The sequence below is a fragment of the Lagopus leucura genome, unplaced genomic scaffold (assembly GCF_019238085.1).
Source record: "Lagopus leucura isolate 7727_CA_CO unplaced genomic scaffold, USGS_WTPT01 Super-Scaffold_100004, whole genome shotgun sequence".
Classification (NCBI taxonomy): Eukaryota; Metazoa; Chordata; class Aves; order Galliformes; family Phasianidae; genus Lagopus; species Lagopus leucura.
Genome location: NW_024962264.1, coordinates 61,704,088 through 61,724,717, shown reverse-complemented (window position 1 = coordinate 61,724,717; position 20,630 = coordinate 61,704,088). Strand labels below are relative to the sequence as shown.

The 20,630-nt window shown below is 44.9% G+C and overlaps 1 protein-coding gene across 1 annotated transcript; it reads right to left on the bottom strand.

Moving 5' to 3' along the window:
* Positions 1-12,422: 12,422 nt before the first annotated feature.
* On the bottom strand, positions 12,423-20,129 carry TNIP2 (TNFAIP3 interacting protein 2). Its single transcript, XM_042871250.1, has 6 exons — positions 19,627-20,129; positions 17,046-17,351; positions 15,222-15,311; positions 14,412-14,693; positions 13,918-14,049; positions 12,423-13,434 (listed from the first exon to the last, which is right to left on the bottom strand). Exons 1-6 carry the CDS (start codon positions 20,089-20,091, stop codon positions 13,153-13,155), a joined length of 1,557 nt encoding a protein of 518 aa, XP_042727184.1. The 5' UTR covers positions 20,092-20,129; the 3' UTR covers positions 12,423-13,152.
* Positions 20,130-20,630: the final 501 nt, after the last annotated feature.

Below are 20,630 nucleotides of genomic sequence, written 5' to 3'. Positions count from 1 at the left end.
AATCACAGAATTGTAGGGGTTGGAAGGGACCTCCAGAGATCATAGAGTCCAACCCCCCTGCCAAAGCAGGTTCCCTACAGCAGGTCGCACAGGTCGGCATCCAGGCAGGTCTTGAACATCTCTAGAGAAGGAGACTCCACCACCTCCCTGGGCAGCCTGTTCCAGTGCTCCGTCACCTCACTGTAAAGAAGTTCTTGTGCACATTTGTGCAGAACTTCCTATGCTGCAGTTTCCAGCCGTTTCCCCTTGTCCTGTCTCCACTCACCACTGAAAAGAGTCTGGCCTCGCCATTCTGCCCCCCACACCTTAGATATTTATAGACCTGGATCAGGTCCCCTCTCAGTCTTCTTTTCTCAAGGCTGAACAGACCCAGTTCACTCAGCCTTTCTTCATAGCAGAGATGCTCCAGGCCCCTCACCATCTTTGTGGCCCCCCGCTGGACTCTTTCCAAGAAATCCCTGTCTTTTTTGTACTGGGGAGCCCAGAACTGGACGCAGTGCTCCAGATGAGGCCTCGCTAGGGCAGAGTAGAGGAATCGGGGCTGTCAGCTGTCACGGGGCTTCACAACCTTCCTGAAGAAGGGATGTAGATCCAAGCCCAAGCAATGGCAGGAAAGATAAAATTTTCCTGGGAAGACTGCAAGGAGTTTTCTAATTGGGAAAGCTGATGAAATTCACTGGGCTGGAAGGAGACTGTAGCTTCCATGCCTTCAGCAAGGGTACAGCCTGGCTTTCCTAAGTCTTCTGACCTGTTGTCATAGTTTCTAATCTTTTCCTTAGAAACTCCCTCATTCTTTTGTCTGTTTTCCCCATGTTTTTCTTGATGTAGAGGTTTCAAAGCACAGTGCAGCTGCACTTTGCTAGTGCTACGTAGCACGGAGGGATTTCTTCATATCCAGCTGACAAAGCTCCTGTTTGCTTTCTGCAGTTTGATGTCTGACTTATTTACAGCAACCTGTGACTCATTCCAGGCTCTGAGCTGCTCTAAGGAATTGCCCTGTTAATGGTGTTAATAATTGTCCTGTGTTTATGCAATTAATGAGTCTTGAAATTACCTAACATTGCAGTGTCCTTGATGAATTGTCTGCATTTTTCAAACCAGCTGTCCAGCTTGCCAAAGCTGTTCTGATTTGTCAACTGTGTGCTAGCACCTTCTGTTAGCTTGAGATCTGCATGTGAATTTTAACATGTCTGACCTGGCTCCATTGGTGGTAATGGAAATATTTGTGTATTTGATCTAGGACCAATCCTTAAGTCACCTAGATGATATATTGTTCAACTGATTGGCTTTTGCACACCTCAAGGTAATACTTTTCTCAGTTGACTTATGGAAAATGCCATGTCAAAAAGGTATGGACACTCTCAGTCTCATAATTGTATGATTCTATGATATCTGTTCTTTTTCCTGTCCCTAGGAGCTGCTATTCTGTAAGAGGAAACTGTCAGTTTGATCACGAGTAGCTGCCAGCATGGATTTGTCGAGAATAAACCACTTCCTTGCTGTCAGGTAGGTACTTGATTTCACATGCTTGCTCTTTTCTGCAGGTAAGGGATTTGAAGCTAGACAATTTTTTTCTTTGTTTTAAAGACGTTTGTCCTTTTTGATCTCTGGACTTTCATCTGTCCTCCATCGCTTCCCAAACAAGACCACGTATGTTTGAGAATTCAAAACATTTCACCAGCTTCTCATATGTGCTTTGGTGATGAATAGTAGCAGCACAGCCATTTGGAAAAATTAATTTATCCCTAGATAAACACTCCCTAGTTTAAACTCGTGCTCCTCCATTCTCACTCTCACTTGTCGTTTAAGTGCTGTTAACACGCAGAGGAGGCAGAGTAGTTGTACATTTCTCGTATTAGGTATCAATACTTTTCTCTTGGTTAGAGTCCAGCTTCTTCCTTTGTCTTCCTCTTTCAGTTTAATCCTGAATGTAATATGTACCCAAATGAGACTCAAATGAACACACACAAGATCATTACAATTATATATATATATATATATGTGTATATATATGTATCTGACATTACGCTCAGCAGTTTGGTAACACTGATGCTGAGCAGCATCTTTCCTTCACTGTAAGTATTGGCACTTCAGATCCTGGATTAGAAAACCATGGCAGTTCTAGTTTCTGAGTTAGACAAAGATCAGCATCACTGGGTCACCTCTGTGCCTAGGAAAAGCACTCAGGCTGCAAGGCCGTGTTCGTCATGCACTTGCAAACTCATGTGAGAGTTTCCAATGTGACTGCATAGTCTCAGTCAATGCTGCTATTTCCTCACCTTGATGAACAAAGGAGTCACATCAACATCTTAATACCGACGGGGGAATACTACAAAAACTGACAACAAGTGTAAGGGATTTTTGTTATCGCCCACTAGTTTGCACATGATCTGGTGTGATTCATAGTCTTCACAAAGTGGGAGAGCAACTGCAAAGGACAATTTTAGAAATATCATCCAATAGAGTAGTGAGGAAATCAGGCACAACAAACAAATGGAAATAATTGCAGTACCCCAGATTTACCATAAAACCTTCAAAAAAAAACAAAAAGCAAACAATACAGAAGCTACAGACTGTGAAGTCAGAAAATAAAGGATAACAGCTTTTAAAAAACGCAGTAAGGACAGAGATTTATAGTGAAAACATAGTGGTGGGGCTTTTACCTTGCTGTAGTTTGGGGACCCAAGTTATTGGATAGGTATCTGCTTTCGACCTCATAGGGTTTCAAGGCTCTCTCTTTGGACCAGTCTGTTCGCTGGGTTTTCTAAGTCTGTGCATTGAGGAATTTATTTAGTGTCAAAAGAAAAAAAAAAGTGGAGGGTTTATTTTTCTCTTCACTGTCTAGCCCTACCAGCAATGAGCAGTGTCATGATCCTTTCGTAACTGTGTAATTTTGGGGTTCTGTTTCAGCTGAGATTTTAGGCATCTCCTCTGTATGTCCATAGTATGTCTATTTATTTGTAGATCTTGAATGTTGTGTGTGGCAGTTGAATAAACAAATCTCTCTCAGGATGAGGTCTGAGTAAAGGAGAGAAAATAGATCTGTTATTTATTGTTTTTAAAGCATAACAATTCACTGAAATCAGCAGGTGCTTCATTTTATTTTTTGTGCTTTGTTGTTGTTTGGATGGTTTTTGAACGTGATCCAGACAAATGAGGATGATCAAAACCAAGCTGGCTGCAGCCCTTGGTGACCTGCTGTAGGTGAGCCTACTTTTGCATGGGGTTGGACTTAAACCATCTGCAGAGCTTCCTTCCAACCTTCCTTCCTTCCGCCCAACTATTCGGTGGTTTTTGCAAACTTGGCATGGATTCCGACAGTCATAAATTTGATTTTTAAAAAATTATTCACATTCAGGCCTGCTGTCTTCATTCAGAAGTTCCAGTAATTTTACTTCTGTATTTCACTTTGATGCTGGCTCCGTGCCACTGACCTTTTGTGAAGTTCAATTCTTATCACTCTCTTTGCATGCAGCAGATTTTTCCAATATTAATTTAAGGAATGCCTGAAAACTGTTACACTGCTTATTTCCTTTAAAAAAAAAAAAATCTTTTTTTCACAGTCACCCTAACTTTTCACACCAGTGAACTTTTGTAACCTTTTGGTGTGTTTATATTACCCTCTTTTATATTTGACTTCTCACTTGCAAAGGGCTGGAGTGGAAATCCTAGGTTCCAGACATGAGAACAAGTTGCCATCTTCTGAACCCACGCTCTGTGGCTCTTGCTTCACAGAGATTCTGGCTTTCCAGCAGCTACTGAACCTGAACTGCTTACGCTGACAGCTGAGCTTGTTAACTGCCTCAGCTCTAAGCCTCTTGTATAGCTAGCTCAGACTCTTCATGCTTAAGTAATAGCAGTGTTAATTGGAGTAGTTGCAGCTGTACAAGCAACAGTGGAACTACAGGTTGTGCTGGCATGATGCACTGAAAAGCTGTTACAGGTTGCTCTCTGAACTCTTCAGTGGTTGAACTTTTGCTTTCCGAAGCAACACCTATTTGGAAATACAGGTTAATGAGATGTTGATATCCTGATCACAGCCTGATCAAGGCAAACAAGGAATGGAATGGTGTTGGCCATGCTGGAGATGTTCTTGTTCTGTATCTGGGGTTTTCAGTCAGCATAGCTTTCAGAGGTTCTCAGTGCTGCTCTGCACAGAACAATCATTGTAGTGATTCAAGTACATAACCCCAAACATTGGCATGGCCTTGAACAGTAGTGGTGCATCAGGCTTTAGAAATAGCCTCTTCAAACTGGGCACGTGGAATCTGCAGCTGCCTGAAGGTGCAGGTGGATGTGACTACTTGCTGGCAGTCACAAAAGCCGACTGGGACGGCTTCGGTGCAGTCACATTTCACAGCTTGCTTGTTCAGTGTCTGCTGCACGGAGGAAAAACATAGCTTGCTTGAGACCTGTGGGAAGAGGAGCCTCAGCAGAGCCTGTAGCTTCACTCTGTGAAGTGGCTACACAGGTGGCACGAAACTCCAGTTTTTTGCATGCTCAGTCAAGGACTTTCTCAGTCAAATCATAGGGGTGCTTCACTGAAAATGCATCGAAGTAGTTGCAGTATTTGCACAAAGCTTGTTCTGACTTCTGTTAGCACAGTCTCTATAAGAACTGTTGGATGCTTTTGTGTTTTGCCATGAAGCTCAGTGCTCAAACAAATCAGTCGTGTTTTCCTTGAAAGCTGCGCAGTACAGGAGGAAAGTGGAATTTGACTTTTCAAGTCTTGTCAAATCTTAACCACTTAGTATGAAGCCTTATAGCAGTATTAGCATATTATAGCTTGAAGGCCAACCGCTCCAAGATGCAGAAGAATCACTCTAAGCACACATACCTAGCTTCTTATTTATGGGGATCCTTTTCTCTAGGTACTGGGGGTATTATGTACCCCTTTCATTAGGGAAGAAACTTCCCTATTAGAAGTTGTCTATTCTGAGTATTTGTTTTAAAACTATTGCAGCAAAATAGAAATACTTGCAGATACTCTCAGTGCAAGTGAATCTTTGCAGGGATTCACTCCAAAGCTGACTGCAAGGAGGAGAAAAAAGCAGCACTCAGCCTGTGAGAACTGGTTTTACTGCTTAAGTATTTCTCAATCTTATTGCTGCATCGTGTGCAAGAACTGATATTAGTGCATGCAAGAGTATAGCAGAGGCAGAAGGGAGTGTGTCCCCACACTGTTTTGCAACACTGCACTTTTGAAGTTCCTCGGCTGTGCTAAGAGGATGTGGTTATTCAGTTTTGCTGCTGTTTCAGGAAGGACGGAGCTCCAGTAAACTTTCCCTGAAAAGTCACCTGGAAACCACAGAGATAAAACTACCTGAGAAGGGAGATGCCACCAGTGGGAGATGGGAACATAGGGCTAGATGAGCACAAATCCTGAGTTCAGGAGAATGATGAGACCAATGAAGTGCACCCTGCATGGGAGCACTGCACAGCACATGCTGTTTCTGCCCTGAATGGTTATTCTTAGGGGCTGAAGCCTTTGACATTCTGTGGGAGGGGACACATCACTGCAAAGGGTATCTAAGTGCAACACAACAAAGCCTCAGAAGAGTTCACAAAATCAGTTGCCACTCATTCTTGGGGTGGTGGAGGCTGTGCTAATCAATTTTTTCCACTGCATGCTGTGCCTTCCCAGGAGCTGCCACTGTGCAGCAAGTTTAGGGGATTCCACGTCTGGTTATCAAAGGATGGATCTTGTGTGGGAGGGGGAAGCCTGCCTGCACCCCACACTGGCTCCTCATGTCAGCCACAGAGATTCATCTAAAAAGATGACAGTGTACAGAACTGCCTTTAAAGCACTGTGCTGCGGTCCCACTGCCTTGTCTCAGTGTCACCTGCTTGTTTTGCTGTCTCTTTCAAGCAAGCTTCACCATATTCTCCTCAGACTGGCTCCACTCTATGGCGGGCAGTGAGTGCAAAGCAGGGTGTTGCAGAGCCTCTCTGCAGAGATGAATTCCTGCCTTGCACGTAGTAGTTTTCAGGTGTCAGAGGATGCCTATTATTCCCAGCACAATACCTGGAACAGTTTTGGAATCTCTCTTCCAGTGATAGAAGACTGGCAGTGAGAAGATGGAAAACTAAAGACTAAATTTCCTTTTTGTCTGTGCACAAGCACCAGACTTGTGCACATGCATCCCTCTTGCCTGATTTCAAGCCATTGCATTCCTCTCTCCCTCCTCTGTGCTGCCATGTTGCTTTCATTTTCATCCCATCACCTGCTCTTCAGAGGGCTGTTTTTCATTTCTGAAGCTAGGCCTCATCTCAGTCACAGGTGCTGTGTGCTGCAGCTTCCTGTCTGGGACACTGATTGGTGCTGCTCTTCTGGGTTGTGCTTGCTCTTGCAGGAGGCCAGAACTCAGCAGGGTCTCTACATGCTCTGGACTCTTGTACCTCTTTCCCTCACAACGTGCTCACCCAGCTAGGAGCATCCTGAACAAATGAATGCTGGTAACTGGAGGGTTATTGTTCTAAGAGCAATTAAGAGTACTAGAGTAGGTCACTGAGTTTTTGTTTTTTTTTGTTTTTAAATTGAATTCTGTAATTGTAGTCAATGAGGACTCCTGCAGCTGATAAATGAAAGTTTTAACAGCATTTACACCTTGATATAGGCATACTTTGTACATATTCCTGGTTCTTATGATGTTCCTGCAGCAAAGCACTGTCTTCCCGCACATCCCAGCCTCCTTGCTGGGGACAGGGGATATGGGACACATCCCTCACCCAAAGAATCATCCTAGCCATTCACAGTGGGCAGCTGTTTGATTCAGAGATCCGGGTACAGGCTGTGCCTCCCAGGTTAGGGTTTGCCCACACAATAGCAGGGGATGTGTGTCCCTGGAGCTGTTTCCAGGAAGGAGACCTTCCCCACTGCCATGCCCAGGTGAGCTGGGAACATGGGGAGAGGTTGAAAACACATCCTTAGTTCCCACCACACGTGTAGTAGATGCTGTTTAGGTGCATTGTTTACTTGCATGGAGAGTATGTGCTTTAGTGGTAATGCTATGTTGTAAGTGAGGCTCTGGCTGGGTGGACTCTAGCACCTGTGCTGCTGTCATCTTTTGGCTCTGGGACTGTCCCACTGCGACATGAAGGTTAGAGGTGGTCTTGTGCAACTGAAAGCTGTTAAGGATGGGGACTGCTCTGGCTCTTGTTTTCTAAGCACCAGTTCTCCTCAGGGGCTTGCTGCATGTCTCTAGCAGAGCAGAGGGGAGTCAACATTCAAATAACAGTTACTAAAATGTGTGCAGTTTGTGCATCTACAGGTGACATGCTGGTGGGTTCAACACTATACCAGCGTAGGGCTCAGATTAGGGCTGCTCTTGGTAGAGGGAAGGGAGGCCCCATATCAGTGCAGCCAGGACCGAAGATCCCCATCCCTCTCTACGGGTGTCTGGTTGTCACCTGTAAGTCATTGCAGAGGGTGGAACTTAGGAAAGCTCTGTCCTTGCCACTTGGTAGGGCACGACCAGGCCTTGCAGGAGGTGGAGTGGGTACGCCATGCTGAGTGCTATTAAACTAAATCTGCACTTGTGGTCTTATGCCCTGCCTAGTTTCCCTGTCTCTTGGTAGATGATGTTCAGTTGTCCATGGGCAAGCCTGTGTGGATGCCTGATCTTCTTTCAGAAGTGATGGTGGAGGTGAGGGCTGTGGGTGGCTCCTTTCTTCACTTGTTCCCCTTTCTTATGTGCTTCAGTGCCTTGCTCCAAGGAGATGTGGAGCAGGTGAGAAGGGCTCAGCTGTGTCCGGATGGAGGTGGAGGCCCTGCCCTATAGCATGGCCTCGCTTCGTGAGCATCACCTTGCCTCTCTGGGCTGGGGACCCAGGTGGCTGGTGCAGGTGGCTGTTGTGGGGTGAGTTGCAGCTGGCTCTGACTGGGGAGGGCTGCGGGGGCACAGCTGGAGCCAGGCACAAGCTGGTCCCTCAACCACGAGGAGACTTGGTGGGGCCGATGCAGGGTTCACCTCACAACATGTGTGTTCCACCTGTGAAAGCTGCCTATGATACGTGTGTATTGCCAAGGTAGTAAGGTGCTTCTTGGAGGAGGGAGGAGATGCCTTTTGTGTCATTAAGGATTTAGCAAAGAGAGTGGATGCGTTGGTGTGGCACTGACGGGGTGGGTGACAGCATGAGCAGTCAGCGCTGTCCTGCTCGCTGCCCGGCCTGGTCCCTGGATTGATGCTAGGAACTCGCCTGGGGAACAAGTGCCTTTAAGCTCATCATGTGCTTCTAACTCTATGTTTTTGTTTGTTTATTTTTTAATGCCTTCTAGAAATAAACTTTCTCGTAACTCCCCACTGGTCCAGTGCTTTCTGTGCTGTGGTAATACCACAAGCTGTGGGAGGTCAGCAGCCATTATAGACACTGGACAACTAGCACATGTCATGAAAGGTTCTTTCACCAATGGCTTCTCGCCCATAAATGTAAAATGAGGAGGTAAAAGTGGATGTAAGAATGAGAAAAGGAGAGACCACACTGAATGGCAGCAGGAGCAGAGATACACCAATACCTCTGCACAAATGCACAGATTGCTCAGAGCCATTTTTGAACCTTGATGCCTTGAACATCCACTGGCTTCAGAAACTCTCCTGACTTTCCTGGAGCTCTGACACCCACAGGCAGCATGTGCCTAGAAAGCTACAGTGAGTGAGTTGGGCTGGGCACTGCCCTTAGCTGGGGATGTGAGGTGCAGGTGAGAAGCCAGGGCACACAGCAGCAGTGAGAGCTGCTTAACCTCATATCTCTCTGCTTTGCTGCTTTGACCTAATAATGTGTAGGTATTTCTCATGCTTTAGATTTTTAGCTGAAACTCACAGGCTGATTGCTACTGGAACATGCTACTAAGAAATTTTACTACAACACACTTTGAATTCACATTGATTTTATAGAAAAAGAATTTGAGACTTCTCTTTTTTAGAATCAGCAGCACTGCTGTTCTGAGTACGATGGTGTGGCACGCTGTTTGGAATTTCCCTTGCTTTCTATATATATACATGCAGCAAAGCCACAGGAAATAGAAGTTAAAAAAAAAAAACAAAAAACAGCCATAGAACATAGGTATCTTCTTGAACAAATTTTATTCTTGTCATTGGTTTTATCATTAGTGAGCACTTAATCTTGGGCCATCACTTAAGGCTTGTTTTAAAAGATCTGATGCCCTATAAATCATTTGAGGGTGAAACGCATTGCCTTAAAGTTGCTGAAAAATGAGAGGATTTTTAGGCTCTTGGTTCTGTAGTTCTGCACTTTATGATACGTACTGCAACTTTATTGTTGATCTTCTCTCTCCCGGGGCTTTTGGGGTGAGGACTCACTGCTGAGTTTTCTCCCAGTCGTCTCTGCTGTGATTCACTCTCGCCTACAGTTGCTGTCACAATAATGTGCTAGGGCCTATTTCTGCATGGCAACCTGCATAGTCTGGCATTGTAAGTAAATAGCATTTACTTTGAAATCCCATCCTAAATATGGTATCATTAAATCCAGCAGCCACGAAGACTAACTTGCCAGCACTCAGACTGAATCTGTGGTCTGAAAACATTGTTAGTGAGAGAGCTGCTCAGGAGCCCTGAGCCAATCCTAGCTCTGAACTCATGCTGCGCTGGAGAGCAAAGCTTGAGGAGGGTGATTCTAAAGAGGGAGCAACTCTAGGAGAAGGGATTGAGTTGGTCATGAAGGTAGTTGGACAAAAAACACCCAGGCATCTCTGTGTGATAGTGCATTCGTACAAGGCCTAGAGGAGACAGTTACTTGTCTCCTTCCAGACTCCCACAGGGGTACAGGTACATCTGCCTGCCTTTTAGCACTGTTCTGCCTCTCGAGTGAGGGTACTGCTCATCAGTGCAGAGAGACTGACAGAAATCAGAATGGGCCTGATATTGGGGTTTGGTTACGTTGGATGCCTTTGGCAACTGATGCAGTAAATAAGGAACTGAGTCCCATATGGTCATGCAGACTTTCTGCATGGTTTCAAGAGTCTATGCAATTTTACAAATGTGTTTTCAGTGAACATATGTTGTACAAATGGCTAATGAAAGTTCATGAAGTTTATGCTGTTCAAGTTGCTTTCATTTTACACAGTTCCTTTCTTACTCATGCACTGTCATTGCTTTCTTTTGGAAAAGAAGCTGCATTGCTTTCACCATTTGATACACACTACATGGACAGCAGTCCATGTGGCAGAGAAAAAAACTGCATGAGGCCAAAGGAGCGTTCCTTAAAGTAAAGGGTTCAAAAATAGTGTGAATTCATGGCTGCTTTTACTTCAACACTGGGGCAGTGGAGCTGACAGTTCTTATACATTCCAGCCTACAGTTTGAGGAAGCTGCACTGTAAATGAAGGTGTTGGAATTGCTTGGGAAGTACTGATGTGTATGCTGTGCTTGCTGAGGAGAGGGCAAAGCACTGGGTGGCAGCTTTTTTAGGACAGATAGTGTATGCCTTATAGTCTGAATCAAACAGTTGCAGAAGATGCTGGTAGTTTAGTTTTACAGCATCTAATTGGTTTCTTGGTTAGCATAAAGACAGAGAAATAGGTAAGGTTCTTCTTACTAGAGTTGGGGGAAAATGGGAAGTAATAAAATAGCCCCAAAGCTGAGGTATTTTTGTGCTGGAAAGTAGCTGGACTTTTCATGCTGGTATTCAAATTTCAGTTTTTTATCGTGTAGCTTTAGGTTGTAAGAGACTTGCTGTAACCTATGCTTGATCTGTAACTTCATCAGTCTGTATTTGCTGCGCCTCTTTGTAGGTATATCCAGTTTCCCAGCAGTCATTTCACCTGAATCCTCCTTTTCCAGGATTTGCATTCCAATCTCTGCGTTGACAGGGAGGGAACTACTTTACAGGACTTGAAGCAATGTCAAGGATATCTTCTGTTGTTTCCTGTGTACTGCAGCTTCCTGTATCTAATTCTTCCATCCATATCTAATAGTTGCAGTTCAATCTGTCCAAGTATACCCAGAGGGCAGCATTAATGTACTTTAAAACCATAAACAAGGTTTGTCTAATGAGACACTAGGCAAAAGAAATAAACTAACCATTGAGAGATTAGCTTATGCCACAGGAAGTTTAATCATATTTTTCTCAGCATGTATTTTGTGTGCTGCATCTGATCTCTAAGACCTTAAAAGGCAATGTTTAAAATGGTCACTTTACAGGAAAAAAAAAAGAAAAATCTCTGCACATTTATGTATGCTGTGATGGGAAAACCAAGCTAGCAATCGTGGGCTTACAATTAGATAAAGAGTAGATCAGTAACAAAAACACTGCACCTGCACACTGCATGTCCATGTGTCTGTTTCTGGTAATTGCAGTAAGGCAATATTGGCAGAAATCATCATCTCCCTTTGGGCTGTAAAAGAATGGTGAAAAAGCAGATTTAAGATGTGCTTAGAGAAGATAGTTCTGTCTTTAACTGTGCATCCCAGAATTTCTGACATGTCTTGCTCAAGGATTGGCTCCAGGCCATAAGACTACTGCTGTCCCAAGGAAGGGACATTTCTTTCCCTCTCATCCTAAGAGAGCAGCTTTCTCTCTGTGTAGTTCTAGTTGCTCCAGCTGTTCTGTAACCATCCAGATGTTAATCATACAGACAGAACTGCTGTGGTGCTTCATTATGCATGTTGGGGAAAGAGGAATGTACTGTTTCCTCTCATGCTTTGTGAACCTGGACCACGGCAAAGAACACTTTGTTCACTTACGTTGAAACTACTTGGAGAGGAAAACTGATGAAAATTTAGTGCTGCGGGGAAAAATAAATTGGAGACTGGACTTAACTCCTAGCAAGCTGCTGTTCAGCAGGAGAAACTTTTCTGTTTGGGAGACCAAGAGATGGTTGATGCTGTAGGAAATCCTAGCAATTACTGGAAGTAAGAGGGGGGAGAAAAAAAATACAAATAGACACTGAGCAAATGCATGGTCCTCTTCAAGTGCGCTACTGAAAAGGAAGCAAGGCAGAAGATGGGTGGTGTTAAAGTAAGGTGGGTGGATTTCTTTAGTGTATTTGTCTGCACACCATCCAGCTCTGACCTATTAAGAAATACTGGGAGCTATGGCTGAGAAAAACCCTCCAGTCCCCGTGTGTAGACATTGTTATGTCTAATCTTTCTTCTCAAAACAACTTCCTCATACAGCTGAGAGACTCCAGTGCAGACATGAAAAAATTTAAGCTAGCAATGGCATAGCCACAAAGGTTGTGCAGCAGGGTAGGGCATTAACTGTGTTCTCATGCATCTGAAATGTCATTTGTCCTCTGAAATGAGTTATTTTCAACATATTTGAATATAGTTTAAGACGCTGGTTATCGCTGCAGGAACAGAATAACTCATACCTGAAACCATGACATTTAGTTAGCCACCAAGTAACAGACTCTTTTACACTTTAATATCCTAAAAGATAGTTTTGACTACTAATACAGTAAAGCGACTGCACAATCACTTTTATTATAAAAATACTTAAGTGAAATTGGAATACAGTCAATAATTACACAAATACTTTTGCAAACATGTAAATTATTTATGGCACAGAAAAAAAAATAAATATCCCTGTACATTGTTTCTGTGCAAAAAAAGACAGGCTAGCGTTCGTCAATAACCAGCCCTTGAATTTTTTCTTTACTTCTCCAGATTTTAGTTGAACACAAGAATTTTCAGGTAGGATGTTTGAAAGTTCAGCTTCAATTTCCAAGAAAATACTTTCACTTGAAATCCAGATAAAGTACAAGAAGATTTTTCTTATCTTATGCCTAACTCCTCCATTCTTCAGCATGTGCTGTTTGGAAGAGAATGATGTTTTCAAGCTCAGTGACTTTTTCCACAAGCCTTCAGACTGTTGTGAACAATTAGACTCAATAGTCAAACTGGAGTCGAAAGCCAGCTTCCACTACATTTTGTTTTCTTTAGTTTGTAGTAGAAGTTGCATTACGCTTGCGTTGCTCGCAGCTGTTAAATTCTTCACAAGAACATTTTGCTTTTTCTCTAAGTCTTCCATACAGTCCACAAGAAGGTGAAGTCAAATAAGAGGTAGATCCTGTTCATCCTCCTAGTTCCTAACAGCTGTCCATCTGAATTACTCTGGTTAGGAGTATAGGAGATGGGCCAAGTTTTACTGTCTGTAGAGTAGTGATTGATTTATGTGCCTCCCATCACATCGTCATTGGCAACATTCCGTAACGTGCTTGAGAAACTCATCACTGAGTTCATCACTGAAAAATCTCATACAATGAGGACACCTAAGTTCACCCTGTGCCCTGCCCTCTGATCCTGAGTTTCCATTGTCAGCAGGTGGGGAAGGCTGTTCAGACTGTGAGCCTGTTCTTCTTGCACCTGGTTGGCCTGGGCTGCTGCCTCGTAGGTGTTCAACTTTTGTCTGTACATGCATATGATTCTGGTTACCAGTGTGAACTCTGAAACGACTACTTGTGTCTCTGGAGTCCTAGAAAGAGAAAGAAGAGCTCTTGAAGAAAAAAAAAAAAAAAAAAAAGTAGAAGTATATCTGCAAAATAATGTTACCACCTTAATCTGAAACACTGTGTATGTCTTTACCTGAAGATTTGGAAATAGAATAGGTGACATTTTTAAAGTTTTATTAAGAAAAAGTCAAGCGGGCTTGTAGAAAACAGGACAGAGCTGGCATGATACTTTAAAGACACCGCTGTTACAAAAGTCAGTTTTCCCTGTCTTCCTTATAACAATTTACAATTACTGTGGTCAATGAAAAGAGGGAAAATGGGCTGGAAAGAGTATGTAGTAGGATGCATTTTTACTACAAAACAAAACTACAAAGCAATGGTTTGTGATAGCTGCACTGAACTGACATGGTTTTAGAAGTACTAGGATTTTTTAAATAATGTTTTCTTAAAAGTACATTGTAGATGAGATGCTCTTATTTGAAAAAACTGTTGTATTGCTTGTTTACCTTCTTGCCTTCTTGCCTTCTTGCTAGCTGGTGTTGCAGACATGAAACTTCTAGCTGAAGTTCTTGTATTTTACTCTGTGCTCGTTCCCTGTCTGATCTCTCTGATGTGAAATCATCTTTATAAACTAGGACCTGAAAAAGAATTATGTTCATATTTTAGTAAGAGTATAGCAGGTGAGATTAAGTAGTTGAAGCTGAGATTCTTTCTTTGAAAGCACTTATTTCCCAAATCTCAGTATGTTCATTTCTATCATATCTTTGCTTTAAAGGCAGTTTTTCTTTTTTACATCTTAGATTTTTGTAATATCTTGTAGAAAATAAAAATAATATTTTAATGGCAACAGAACTGCATGTAATTCTTTAAGTAGGGTTTCTTTCTCCAAGTGTTGTTAAGTAGCCAGATGAGGCAAGACAAATGGCAAAAGGAAAAGATTTGAGGTCTGCATATAGAAAGAAGGAATTCCCAAATCTAGAGGAAAAAAACATCTAAGAACCTGTTGCTCCAGCATTTGTATGCGCTCGCTATCTCCTTCTCTAGCCTTCTTCACATCTTCCAATTCTCTCCTGGATTTTTTGCACTCGTTCATTTTTTCTTCCAGCAGCTTGTTTAGCCGGAGTATCTCCTTTTGCATCAGCTCAGAACTGGTTTGTGCTGAAGGTGTGCTGTGCTGCTGCTCCAGCTGTGACTTCAGCTCTTTCAGCTGCAAGTGGAGTCGCTTCACATACTCATCTCTACTAGCGTCGTACTTCTGCCATTTTGCATTTAAGTCTTCCACCTGAAAGACCACCCAGTAGCATCACAACACGAAGGTGCAAACATCCAAGCTTTCACAGATTGTCTACATGGGCAGGACCTAATTTCTCTACATATGTAGTATATAATATGCTGACTCAACCACTGTGCATCAATGAGCCATTCCATGGGAGAGTGGAAGGTCATTATGCTATAAGCTGAGTCTTCCATCTGCCAAGTCATAGAGACAGCATTAAATCATATGGAATGGGAAGGGTTGGTGGTCACCCTTGGACCAGTGCCATTCTTCTGGAGTGGAATATTGATGCAGGGAAGGAACAAGAAAGCCATTTCCTTCTGCAGTGTATTTTTAACAACAAAAATAGATTTGAGATAACATAATAAGCTGTTCTTGGCCAAGAGAACAAAGACTGCCACGCTGAGAGGAGTAAAACTATCTGGGAATTGCCTTAAACTGGCCTATAAGTTTGGAATGGGAAGGGCCTAGTTAATCCAAATACTGTAGTTCAAAATAATGAAATTTTTATTTTGTACAAAATAAAGTACTCACATGAGCTACTTTTTGCTTTAACATTCTATTTTCATCTTGTAGTTTGCAGATAAGAGCTTGAAGTGAAGTTTCATTGTCTAATACCTGTAACTTTCAGATAAAGAAAGCGTTATTTAGCTATGCTGTGAAACTGGAGGTAATTTCTTTTATAAGTACTTGCTATCAGTAACACAAACACATGCATACTAAGAGGATAGCTTACAGCTTTTCATCCTAATAAGCACAATGTAATCAGTTTTGTTACTACCTTGGTACTGCTTTTAAATATGTCCGTGTGGTCTCATAAAATCATGTCGCACTCCAGGCCCCCAGAGCAACAAGGCCAATAACACACAGCTCCCGTGCCAAAGGGCCTCAGTGCTGCCAACAGCACCTGGCAGTTTACATGAAGGTATTGGAAACGATGTATTTGAAGTGGGGAAACGCATGAAAGGGCACATACATGTCTTCATCTTGCTCTGCTACTACTGTCAATTTTGGCTACTACAAGAAAGTAAGCAGCTTTTTAATAGAAATTTCTAAGTTGACTGAAAGGGTACCACTTTTTTTTTTTTTATACAGTTGTGACATCTGCTTTAAAAAAAGCCCCAGTGTATGTGAGTAATATAGAACACTTTTGTACAAAATTCCCTAGAATCAGCTAGTACTTGCCTCTGAAATTTCTCTTCAACAGGGAAGTCCCCGCTGGACAAGGTTAGCTAGTTATTACATACATCAAAGTCTATCAAGTTTCCTGCCTATCAATTATACCAAGTATAAGAATACTGGAAGTTTCAAGTGCCTTGTACAGTCCTTTCTTCTCACACCAACCCCACCTCTGTCTGTTTCTCAGAGGTCGTTCTAACGTGATTAAGTTTCCTTTAGAAGTGCTCCTTGTGTGTTCAGAGTGCAAGTGACCTATGTGTGTGAGTACCACAAAAGCATTGGTCCACAACCATCTGAGACACAGCCTTACCGCTACACCACAAAACCATGCGACAGAACGACGCCATGCAGTGCTATAGCATCGTACTCGTCCCTTCTGATTTTACCCACTTATGGTATTTTCATGAATTACTTCATCACTGCAACCCGCCATGATTTCTGGAAGAGTGGAACAACACTCTTTACCCTATGCTGCAAAGCTTCAACTGAGGTGACGATGCTGTAAAGCCACAACACTGTGTGACAAAATCCAGGTGTTTGCACCTCCCCCACCAGGGACATTTCTGCCCCTTTTCTATCATGAAGCACTTTGTCTAAACACGCCTGCTGGAGAGAAGCATCGTCTTAGAGTGGGAGGGCAGAGGGGAACCCCAGAGCAAAAATAGGTAAGACATTTTGACCTGCTCTTTCCTAACCAACTTTCTGTAGCTCTGTGCTACTCATGCAAAGCCACGTGCCGTAGAGTTGTTAATAGAAATGCTACTTTAAAAAAATTACTCCTTATTTTGTGACTTAGATGCTTCCAGCAGTCATCACACATCACCTTCAAAAACACAGCACCATCTAGTGATGCACACGTTTTTCAGTCTCAGGAAGGTATCTGCCTGCTGTGCATGCAGGCAAGAATTGCCATCAGGGAGCTGCTGAGGTTGGAAATGCCCTCTTCACATCATCTCAAAAAAAAGTCAGGGACAGCCAGAAGCCAAGTGACTGACAACTGCTTCAACCCTCAGCTTAGGCAATCAGTTCTTTAGAGATTGCCATTATAGTCTTTTCACCACGCAAAATTATCTGGAGGCATGTTTCTCACTGCTCCCTAATTACTGGTTATAGTACAATAGTTAGTTATACCTCAGAAGCTAGCAGTACACGTACAAAACATAGCAGCTGTAAAAATACCTGATTAGATCTTTCAGTGGCAATCTGGTCGTCCAAATTCCCCTTCTCTTTTCTTTGCTTCTCTTCTAAACATTTTGCCAGATGTTGGCACATTTCTGCTGTGGATGCTAATTTGCGTTGAAGTTGGTGAGTTTCATCAGTGAGTGACCGGCACAGAACATCGCTGGTGGCCTGAGCCTTCTCTCGCTCTGCCAAGCTCTTCTGAAGTCGTAAGATTTCTCTCTCCTTTTCATATGGAGGCTGATTTATCATCTTCTCTATCTCTGTGTTTTTCTCCTCTAGCTGCTGATTCAACTTCTGCACTTCCTAAACATAAGGGAGGAGGAAGTTATTTAAAGTGAAGTGAACACACAAGCCAAAGCATAAGATAGAATTTTAGATTGCAGTAGTTCCATACTGCTTCTATACTCCCTGCAAAGTACTTAAAAGGTAAAAATAAATCCATTTCTATATAAACACTCAACCTTAGAACTGACAGGTCAGTCAGTCAGAATCAGGAACTGCCCAGGCAGCTCTCCAAGCACTTCCTGGTCAGCACAATGAAGAACACAGAAACGTGCAAAAATGTGCCAAGAGTTTATGAAACCCGCTTGCAGCAGCTACAAACCAAAAGATGAAACTTACAAGAAGCATGCAGTTTAAAAGTAGTAACTGTGGTGACTGAGAAATGCTTACTAGCCCTGCATTCTAAGTGACCAGACTGCTAGTGGAGATTTCCCCCTCCCCCCCAAAAAAATTGGACCTAGTAAGTCATCTTAACAAAAACCAAGCATCCTTATTGCCTGGAACAGGGATAAAGGCAAATCAGAGCAGCAGCTTTCCCACCTAGCAAAGGACAAGTGGTAAGGACAAACAAACAGAAAGTTAAATCCTTGTGGCAGCAATAACTGTTGGCAACAGCCAACACCAACATAGTTGACTCCTGGCATACTCTCATAAAATAAACATGTATCTCATTGCTGCGCTTTCTTGTTGAATCAAGACTATGGGTCATCCACATTGCAGCAAGTTAGCATTAATCTAGGTTCTCTGAGAAGGAAGAAGGCAGCTTACAGACAGTACGACGGCACTCAGGTAGCACGCATCTGTAGTACACCAGTCCTGACTCTGCCAAAAGCAGCCTGTGCCCGTCACCCTCCAAAAGCAAAGCATGCCAGTGGGTGCCAGACCGCTGCAGAGCTGGCGCTGCCCTGGGTGCCAGCACAGACACTGAGCAAGCAGTCAAGCTTGACTCCCTCAGTTCCTCAGGACCAATGAAGTGCCGCCACCACACAGGCCAATGACTTCAGAACATGTCCTTTTTGTTATTATTTTTAGTGGCGTTGATTTCAGCATTTTGGATTAGAAATAAAACACTTATATCTAAAAGAATTTTCAGTCTAACCTACAGAAATAGCACTCATTACTAACATTTATATTCTTTCACATCGTGCTGAATTTCCCCTTTGCTACAGATTAAAGACATTCAGCATCAGACTTCAGAACATATTTGGATCCCACCAGTCTTCAAGTGCCACTAAGATCATTTCTTACTACGAATTTCCAGACCTGAACACATTTACATGCATTTTAGGTGAGCATCATATGTGGAAAACGTTTTGTATAAACATTAGGTCAAGAGAGGGCTTATGACAAAAACACTTGTTTCAATTTTAAGTACTGCTTCTTAGTTTGGAAATTCCTCCTTTATACAGCTTCATACAGAAAGAAACGCTTAGAAATTCTTCAAGCATTCTTAGGCTGAGCATGGGAAAGTCTCAGTGACAGCCCCAGAAATAGTGCCTGGGGGCGGGAGGGGGCACAGCTCCGTGCTGCAGCAGACAAGAGATCCTATCTCGCCAGTCTGCCTCATTTGCAGAGTGCAAATCTGATACTGAAGTGCTCCCATTGTCAGTACAACACTAGCCATTGCTGTCACAAAAATAATGGAGAAAGCGGTGTTACCCATCGTTTGTACTTCATTTGTGCCAACTCTTTCTGCTCATCTGGTGCAAGGAGTTCATACAACCTTTAGGCTTGGAAGGGAACATTAAAGGCCAACTGGTCCAACTGCCTGCGATGCACAGCTCCATCAGCTGCTCAGAGCACGCCGTGGCTGTGTGCAGGGGCAGCACATCCAGCACAGCCGGGCAACCTGTTCCAGTGCCTCAGCACCACTACTGTAAAAAAAACTTTTTGCCTTGTATCTCTTCTAAATCTCCCTTCTTTTAGCTTGAAACCACTTCCCCTTGTCCTATCCCAACAGATCCTGCTGAAGAATTTGTCCCCTTCCACCCTGTACCCCCTGAAGGCCCGTTCTCAGGTCTCCCCGGAGCCTTTTCTTGTCCAGGCCGAGCAGCCCCAGTTCTCTCAGCCCGTCCTCGAGTTAAGCAATGCAGAATTTCCACATTTCAACTACTTCTGTTCTGCCCGCAAGAACAGTTACGCGAAGGCTCGCAGCGCCTGGCTGTGTATCTGCAGCACATCCTCACGCCGCACGATCCCGCCGGCAGCGCCCAGCCGGTCGCGCATCCCTCGGCACCGCCCGCCAGCCCCGAGCCCCCGCGCCGCTTCCTCCTCGCCCCGCGCAGCCTCTCCTCACCTGGCTCAGCGCCTCCACTCTGAGCGCCGAGAGCCGCTCGCTGTCCCGCAGTCGCTCCCGGGCCTGCCCCAGCTGCTCCAGCAGGCTCTCCACCAGCGAGCGGGCGGGCTCGGCCCCCGCCTCGCCAACCCCCGCCTGCTGCTGCTGCTGCTGCCGGGCCAGGCTGCTCCGCAGCTCCCGCACCGTGGCTTCCTTGGCAGCGAGCTGCAGCTGGAGGTGCTTCAGCTGCTGGGCGGACTCGTGGTACAGCGTGCAGAGCGCGTTGTAGCGGGGCACTTTGCTCTTCAGGCTCCTGTTCTCCCGGTGCAGCTTTTCCAGCGTTTCCTCCACCTGCCTGAAGCGGGCCACCAGCGGATCGGCGCTGCCGGCCTCGCTCACCGAGCACATGACGAGGGACGGGCTCCGCTCGCGCCGCCGCCCCTTCTCTCCTTCCTCCGGGGCGAGCGGTAACCCGGCCAGCTGCATGCAAACCGCGGGCAGGGCCGAGGCGGCCGCCGACGCTTCGCTCTTCCGCCTTCCTCGACGCAGGAGGAGCCGCCCGCCTTTAAGGCCTCGAGTCCCGCCCAGCCGAGGCTTACGGAGCGGGGAAGCCCGCGGCGGGGCGGGCGGCGCTCCGGGCAGCGCTCCGCAGGGGCTGGAGCGGGAGGCGGGCGCGGAGCGGAGCGGGGGAATCCCGCGGCACGGGGAGCCGGGTTGGGACGGGCTGGGAGCCGGGGGTGAGGAGGAGGAGGACAAGGAGGAGAAGGAGGGGATTGCGGAGCTGAGAGCGGCAAGGGAGCGGGGGGCTGCGCTTCGCCCCGTTGCGAAAGCGCCACGCCGTCCCAGCAGGAGCTGCGGGGATTTCCGGGCGCGGAAGGGGACTTCCCTTCCGTTCCCTTCCCCACCCCCCGCACACGCCTCGGCCAGCGCCTACCCCGCGGGAGGGAGTACGGCAGCGGTCCGTCGTGCCGGTCGGTGCCCCGTCGCCTCAGGAAGGGGTGCTGGAGGAGGCCGAAAGCGGCGCG

What these genes read in the sequence shown, in the direction of transcription:
- TNIP2 (XM_042871250.1), bottom strand. Translation starts at nt 20,091, where the DNA reads ATGCAGCTGGCCGGGTTACCGCTCGCCCCGGAGGAAGGAGAGAAGGGG. An exon ending in GAGTGGAGGCGCTGAGCCAG is followed by an intron (nt 17,352 to 19,626) that starts GTGAGGAGAGGC and finishes CCTTATGTTTAG; the next exon opens with GAAGTGCAGAAGTTGAATCA. An exon ending in CCACTGAAAGATCTAATCAG is followed by an intron (nt 15,312 to 17,045) that starts GTATTTTTACAG and finishes TTTATCTGAAAG; the next exon opens with TTACAGGTATTAGACAATGA.